This window comes from Filicampus tigris, chromosome 7, assembly GCF_054856515.1.
Source record: "Filicampus tigris isolate MCC_2025a chromosome 7, RoL_Ftig_1.0, whole genome shotgun sequence".
Lineage (NCBI taxonomy): Eukaryota > Metazoa > Chordata > Actinopteri > Syngnathiformes > Syngnathidae > Filicampus > Filicampus tigris.
This window is the reverse complement of record NC_141223.1, coordinates 20,257,867-20,266,028: the sequence shown is the minus strand read 5'-3', so window position 1 is coordinate 20,266,028 and position 8,162 is coordinate 20,257,867. Positions and strand designations below refer to the sequence as shown.

Sequence of the window (8,162 nt, the reverse complement as noted above, 5' to 3'; positions counted from 1 at the left end):
TTTAAACAATAGGCAATTCAGGGAAGCTGTTGAGCTTTTGCAACGATGGAAATACCCATATGGCTCCAGGGTCAAATTGTCACATCATAAAACATTTAGTTAATTGTACAGGCAATATTTATTATTCGCTTAAAGTTAATCCTCCACAATATGTTGTGTGATGCCATTCAAGTGTTGCCAAAAAAAGCCATTGAAAAAGTTAACATTCTTAACTGTCTTAGGTGTGTAAAGATAACTTAACTACTGATATACTGACAAAAAAAAACACACAAAAAAAACGTGCCCATTTCAGCCATTGCTGAACTGAGTTCTCATGAGGCATGCTAAGGTTTTGCATAAAACACCGACTACTTGCACAATGTCATCCATCTTCCTGTCACCCAAAATGTCAAAAAGTGAGCTGTGAAACGGATACAAGATGAATCCCTTGATCGTGCTAGGTTGTCGTTTTTAACGACATAGCATAAAACGTGAACACGCGTATAGAAAAATGTACCAAAACAAAACCACCCATTTTAACTTTCATAAGTGATGTGCAGATCGTGCTTCTCTTTTGGACTAAGTGACTCAAAAGGCTAAAGACAAAGTGCAAACAGGAGCTGACCACCGTAAAATGTGAATTGCAACAGTTAACCTTAACTTCGCTAAGTTAAAAATTCTGGCGTTTTTTTTTTTAGGTTGTACCTGCATCTGGAATTAGTGTTGCATAACAAGCGAAAAGGAAAACATCCATCCTTTGGGAGTTTCAAGTACCAAGGTCTCACTAACTGAAATTATGAGTGACTTTAGGGGTTATATTTCCCCCAAACTTAACCCTTTCTGAAACGGTGGTCACAGACAGCTATTCAAAATTTACTCCAACTTGAAAAAAAAAAAAATCCTACTATGGATTATCATAATTTGTGTATGAAAGGGTTAACTTCTGAGGTTCCACTGCGTTGTGTAGTGCAAGTCTTACATTGATGGCGTCCTCACCTCATAGATGCAGTGATTAGATGCACGGTCATGTCGGCCAAGGCATAGACGCTGACGCGAGACCTTTGCGGGTGTAACACTACCCGCCGACTCACATGACTGACTTACAGACACGCACATAAATACAGTACATATATGTAATTTAATAACTGTCTGACAGTGTCAATCCAAATTGAACGTTATTGTACAGCTCTTGTATTGGCATTAGATCGTCTGCATGCAGACACTGTGGGTCAGGGGACCACAAGTACCATGGCAGCAAGATCACAAGCAAGAGTGGGGCACTTTCAAGGTGGCAATCAATAGGAAACTTCTCTTTTCATGTAACGGAAAGTTGAAGCGCAAGTAAGATTATAACGTTGGGAGCCAGTTGCAAGAAAGACAACCCCATCATTTACAAGTCAGGGGAGGAAGTATTGTGACTTGTCAGAGCAAAGTCAAAGCAGTGCTGTGATTAGGTATTTGCAAACTGACCTAGCGCGTTAAGATAAACCTGAAAGCAGAGGAACCAACTCGGAATTCAAAAACTCTTAAGTTCTAAATTTTGGAATTTGACCAAATATTTGGGGAACTGAACTAATTACATTTGCCCATTTTGCTTTTTTTAGTGTGTGCCAATAATGGCAAAAGGACAAGCCTCGACTAGCGTGTTAAGCATTGAAGTCAGCATACCACACAGGACTTCATATTAAAACGCATCATAGATTGACTAGGATTCACACACTTTTGTTTTGGTTTTGACTTTTTGGCAACACTTATTAAAGACAGACCGGCCGTTATAACAGCATTGCACAAAACGTCAGCACGTTGCATGAGCCCCTAGCATAAGTTGTTGTTTTGCTTTTTCTCAGGTTTATTGTGATACTTTCCTGAAGGACTAGTTTCAGCTCTTAAGGGAAGAAGATGTCTTTGCGGGTCGACACATTTTATTAAAGGTGTGTTTTCCGAATTACATTTTAATATCCTTTAATGTCCTCAGTTTACAATTTAACCCTCATTTTATGTGCAAGTCATAATGTGCAGTAGCTAGCCTACACTAGGTAGAAGTCATAATTACAGTAAATCATTTTGTGGAATAAAAACACTTTTAGGCCAGAATGAAAAAACTTGGAAGGCTGCAACTGAGCCAGATACCACATATTCTTACGACACACAGCAAACTAGATAATTGCATGACCTGCAAAAACTGGGACCGCCATGAACTGAGGTCCCTGTAAAGTGAAAATAAATGCTTTCTAAAGGTGACACACCAGAGAAGATTTGAGTCATTTGTGCCTGTCAAATTTGAATGGTTAAAAAAAGTAAAGCTTGTTTCTACTTTTTTTTTTTTTTTTTTTTTTACAAATTGGAGGTCAAGCGTCATTTTTGGTAATGACAAAACCATAACAGAAAAGTGAACAAAAAAGAGAACAAAGCCTGATGTTTTTTGATTGTTTTTTTTTTTTTTTTTTTTTTTTTAAAAATGCCATCTGTATTAAAAGTTCTTTAAAACAAACAAAACAAAACAGACCAACCACAGTTAAAAGGCTGGTCCAAAATTGAACTTACAATCAGGATTAGATTTGTCAACACAATGTACATTATCATCATCATGTCCTACAAAATTAAACATTGATTGAAGAGGTCTGGAAGTGGTTCGGTGCCGTTGTCGTAATGGTTCCAGTACCTGTGCGTTTCAAGACTGGACGCAGTGCTAAACGCCGTAAACTTAAGGAGAAAAAAAAAAAGACCCAAACGTACAGAAGAGCACCATTCCTTGCACAGAACACCTCTATTGCGACATTGAGGTGTGTTGGCACTAAACGGGAACAGCTCAAGTGTGTTGGGGTGGGAGGGACAAAAAAAAGGCACTGGACACGAAGCAGTGGTCCTTACGTCAAGTCTGCTAAGATCTCCTTGCAACCCCGACAAAAAGAGAGTTGTTGCGTTATTCCACCACCAACCAACTTGTTAGACTTTGGAAAAAAAACTAAAGGAACCTCTAAGTTCTCTGGACTGAGTGTGGTTATTAACAAAATATACTTTCAGAGTCGTTCTCTTCCCCAAATCTCCTTTGAATGTTCACCGTGCCGTTTCCTTGAAGGAGAAATTTGAGTTCCCTGATGGGCTAGAACCAGTGGGATCAGACCTCAACTGTGGACACGGACCACGCCGCAAAGATTCTCCGACCCAGCAGAATTCCTGAAGAGTGGATGGACCCCTCCCCTCTGCCTCAGGTGCTCCACTCCTCCTCCTCCTCCTGCTTCCCTGCAGCAGTCCTCTTCATTTTTCCTCCGAGGCCAGGCTGAGACGCCAACAAGACACACTTGCTGCAACACACTGCCACAAACAACAAAGACAATGGTCACCAATCAAGCCAGGACCACAAACCAGTCCTAGGATGCGGGCCAAAACAGGAACTCTGGGAGAAGCTCTGAGACAGTGAAACAAGCCTATGTGTTGTCTTGTGTCAGAAAACCAACTGCTAACTTTTTAAAAAGATGATCAAGTTGCAAGAAAAACTTGACTCTCCAGTTTTGTAAACGAGTCAGACGCTTCCTCAATCCTATCAGCAAGAAGAAGGGGAAAAAAAACAAACAAACAAAGGGCTGACTCAGTACGGAAGGAGCTGGTTTCGGGACTACAAGGTCAGAGGTTCATGACTCACTGGACCAAAAAGTAATGAGGTCAGGAGGAGATTGTGCTGCCAGTGTGCCACTGAGCAATCCACTGGACTCCGAAAAGTTCCGTAACACACTTTGTGTAAAACCGTTGATTCATACATTTAGTCTCCTACACACTGGATTCCATGTACATGGGGTCCTCGGTTTATGAATAAGTTCGGTTTCTGCATTAGTGACATAACCCAAATGTTTAAGGTGGAACGTTCCATATAATCTATGACTAACCTTCACTAACACAATAGTACAGTCAAAATTCCCCAAAATGTTGTAGGCCATGAATATGAAACAATCCACTGAAAAACACCAAGTATATTGGCAGCTCAACGTGCCTTCTTGTGCCGTATGACGACATACACGCGTGCTACTGAGCAAACTAGTTTATTGCATGGCATTCGGAAACCTCAAAACAGCGTATGGCAAAACCGTCGTAAACCAAGGACCCCGTGCACAAATTAGTGATGAACTGATTTAATTGACTGGTGAGAAGCAGGGGCGGAGCCATGGGTGGGCCTGGGTGTACATAGGCCCATCCAGATTGACAGACTGCCCGCCCAGTGAGATTCATGAAAACAAATATACACTTTAACATTTGTAAATTATGAAATTATTTTTGAATTTATGTTTCGTTGTGTTTTTATATTTTTATTGTGGTTGTCTGAGGAAGATCTGAACTTCAAATCAGTTTGTCATTTTATTTGAATATACGATGTGGTGGGACAGGTGAATTGTGCTCAGTGAGAGGAATATTCAGGCCCAGCCATTAGCCACGTTCCGTCTCCGCCCCTGGTGAGAAATTAGACAATTGTGTGGTACTCCTTGAGTCTCAAGGAGTTTGCCATCCGTCTTAAGGCTTAGATACACCAATCCGACATCAGTAAGCGTTGGGGAGTCTGATGGCGCCGCCGTCTGATTGTTGTAGCGAACACCGTCATAACATCGGACCTCGTCAGGAAACCGGTGGGCGTTTCAGCATGTTAAATGGGCATCGTGAGTTGTGAGATTTGGTCACTCTGATTGGCTGTTAGCTAGCGGATCAGCGCAAGGAGTAAGTGACATATGCGGAGTGAGCACGCCTTTGCTGCCTTAATCTTCTTACAAGTACAAGAGCGAAGGTTGGCAATGTGAGTATTTCACGATACCGTGTCAAGAACGTGAAGGTTTACTTTGCGTGAGAGTTCTTCGTGAGCGAAGAATATATATAGCCGAATGCATTGTTTACGTTTTTAAAATCCGCCCCCGGACAATAGCTTTCCGGTTGCCTTTTTCTAACCATGAGGAATAGTGACTACCACCGCCGATGGTATGGAGGAGTATTTCATCTCAAGCATGCGCAGAAGGTACTTTAATGGTCAGCGTCGCTGTCTGTCGTTGCGGTGTATTTTTCCAGCGCAACGTGCCGACAGTCGGCCAGACCCCACAGGAGGTAAGCATCGGTCAGAGTTGGCCAACATTGCATTGGTCTATCTAGGCCTTAAAGGAGGACAATGTGACATGATTAAAGGAGGACAATGTGACATGAGCTATGACTAATGGGCAGCTTTGAAACAGGAGTTCAGAACATAGAGGAAAAATATATTATAGCGCAATTGATTTAAGTGATTGTTAATTTCATCTACAGTCGAGCAAGGAGATTTAGTCCATCCCCGATAGGGCCTACATTAGTTGTTAAACTACATTATTGTCCAATTCTTCAAAACTGCTCGTTTGCAACTCCCGACTGGCTGCAACAAATTGTAAACTTAGTAAGAAATAATATTTAATACTGAACAATCCGTAAATAGTCAAGTCAACATGTATAATCCTTAATGTGGTGTTTTTAGAGTAATTCTGTTAGTTTTAATTTCCTAGTAACTATTATTTGTATATTTTTCATTGGCCAATGGGCCAGTTATGATTGAGCCACCTTCTCTCATGTTGATTGTTTCGTTTCAGATGGTATATGCACTTTCTTCTTTCATTATTGGTTTAATTAATAACAGATCTGAAATCTATTGTGTAAGTAAAATGCTGTTAATCCCAATGGATTGTTATGTGTGTATTAAGTTAAATTGACTGGCATTTTGAGTTCAAAGAAAGATATATCAAGTTTAAATAAGACATTCAAAATACTTCATTTTTCATTATTTTACAAAGAAATTGTAATTGTAATCGTAAAATCGGATTTGAGAGAACATAATCGGGATTTTCTTATAAGGCAAAATCGAACAGCCCTAATCATAACATTAACATTGGAAGACAACATGTTATTTATTTATTTAAAGAGCCATTCGATAGTTTTAGTGTGTGGTATTTTGACACATTCACCAAGAACTACATGAAATGTTGAGAATACCATAGTACTGTAATCTTGATATATTACACGCGTGGTTCCAAACGACTGGGTCTGCATGTGTAAACGGACCCCCACCAAGAATGTGGTGGTTTCTGACTTGGCCCCCACCCCACCCTTCCACTAACTTTTCATCTGAATTTGTTAAGTCGTTTGAACGCTATGTGGCTATCAAACAAACACATAGAGATAAAAGCAATAGCCAAACTTATGGAAGTGTGAAATAAATAGTTTAAATAAATAGTCAACTCGACTTACCATTGCAAAAAAAAGCGAGCAAGGAGCCGAAGTTTCCTTTACAGGATGACACAAGACGAACAACACTGGTCGTCGCCATTCGGCGTGGACGCATAGTTCATCTGGCGGACTATCTCGGCGAACAGCTCGTCCACTGAGGTCTTGTTCTTGGCCGAGGTCTCCATGAAGGGACAGTTCCAGTCGTCCGCCAGCGATTTGCCCTCACCGGACGACACCTCCCGTTCCCCCTCCAGGTCTACTTTGTTGCCCACCAGTATCATGGGCACCCTCTCGTACCGTTTCACCCGAATGATCTGGTCCCGCATGGGCTTGATGTCCTGGAAGCTCTGCTGGTTGACCAGGCTGTAGACCAGAATGAAGCCCTGGCCGTTTTTGATGTACAAGTCTCGCATGGAGGCGAACTGCTCGGTGCCGGCCGTGTCCAGGATCTCCAGCACGGACGGCGAGGAGTCCACCTCGATTTCCTTCCGGTAGAAATCCTCTATCGTGGGGTCGTACTTTTCGATGAAGGACCCCGTCACGAACTGGACGGTCAGCGCAGATTTGCCGACGCCTCCTGAGCCGAGGACCACCACTTTGTACTCCCTCATGGTTACCCGAGAGAGCAGCCTCGTTTCCTCGCCGCCAGCAGTTGTATTCGGAGGGAGGGGGCTCTCAAGTCGCTGGTTTACGGGGCGTGGCTGCCAAACTAGCGCCGCTCGGGGTGAGGTGTACGTGGGGTGGTAAATACGGTTGTTCCCAAGTCACACTCAGTGACAGTGTTGTGACATGTCGAGTCAGCTCTAACACAACCCGGCCTATTCTTGAACTAGCTCCCCTCTCTTCTTCACTGTTCGCTCAAGTAGGCACACCGCGCTCGTATCCCCTTCACTTTGGTATAGTCAAGTGTACCCAAGATACCTGATACTTCCTTTTACAGCCTTCCAAAATAAAATCGTAATTGTGTAAAGCTTACTGACTATCATTGAGTTATTACAACTTCCGGCCCGTGCTTGCTAACTTTATGGTACTTTAGTTACGGCGCCGGGCTTCCTGCCCACGCAAGCGTGCGTCTGATGTCACTCAAAGCGAACACTTGCCGCGTTTTAAAGGTACAGAACACACTAACCTCACAAGACCTGCAGCGCTGTTGCTGCCCCACCTTGGAGTTTCGACATGGCTGATCCCCGGGCTTACTACCGCTTGACTCAGAGCATTCTTTTGTCCTGCGTGCTGTCATGTGATGCACTTTACAAACTTTTGAGATTCAAAACAACTGCAGTGAGGTGTCCTTAGGGACCCTCTGCGACTACGACAGGAAGTGACCGCCGTCATCCTTGAGACTAGAAATTTTTTGAAAACTTTTGCTCCCAAGCTTCTTCCTCAACAATTAAGCAAGGGCGGAGCTACTTGGGGCACATACATTTTCACATGAATGCAGCATTCTTCACACTTGATCCTCTGCCAAAATACATTTATATTAACTGTGTATTTGAAGAACACAATTACAATTAACCTGTATGAAAACTCTTAATGAATGTGCCTATCGTCAAGTATGTTCGATTCTTAAATTCAAAATCAATCAAAATCATTACTTTCACACCATCAATCGTCAATCCGTCAGTTAGTCCATCAGAAGTCCGTCGGTCTGTCAGTCGGTTCTTCAAAAAAAGTCAGAAAACGGGCGTCACGGCACTAGTGGTACGTTGTTGACAGATGTGGTTAGTGACGATTACACTGACAGATGAAAACCCACTTCCATCATTCGTCAGTCCGTCTATTTTAAAAGATGCCAAGATGTCTTTCGTCAATTGTCACCAAAACGAGCGTCCGTCAGTGACGGACCGGTCCGTCAGTCTGACTGAATGCCCACCTCTGTTGTTAATCATATCAACCACAGTCAGGGGTTCATTAAAGAACATGTGCATGTATACCAATCTTGCACAACACATTCATAA

The 8,162-nt window shown here is 42.5% G+C and overlaps 1 protein-coding gene across 1 annotated transcript; it reads right to left on the bottom strand.

Annotated features, from left to right (window-relative positions):
• Positions 1 to 1,098: 1,098 nt before the first annotated feature.
• LOC147145106 (ras-related protein Rap-2b) lies at positions 1,099 to 7,263 on the bottom strand. Its single transcript, XM_086036005.1, has 2 exons — positions 6,226 to 7,263; positions 1,099 to 3,294 (listed from the first exon to the last, which is right to left on the bottom strand). The coding sequence occupies exon 1, from the start codon at positions 6,813 to 6,815 to the stop codon at positions 6,264 to 6,266; it is 552 nt and encodes a 183-aa protein (XP_085892131.1). The 5' UTR covers positions 6,816 to 7,263; the 3' UTR covers positions 1,099 to 3,294; positions 6,226 to 6,263.
• Between the last annotated feature and the right edge of the window lie 899 nt (positions 7,264 to 8,162).

What these genes read in the sequence shown, in the direction of transcription:
- LOC147145106 (XM_086036005.1), bottom strand. Translation starts at nt 6,815, where the DNA reads ATGAGGGAGTACAAAGTGGTGGTCCTCGGCTCAGGAGGCGTCGGCAAA.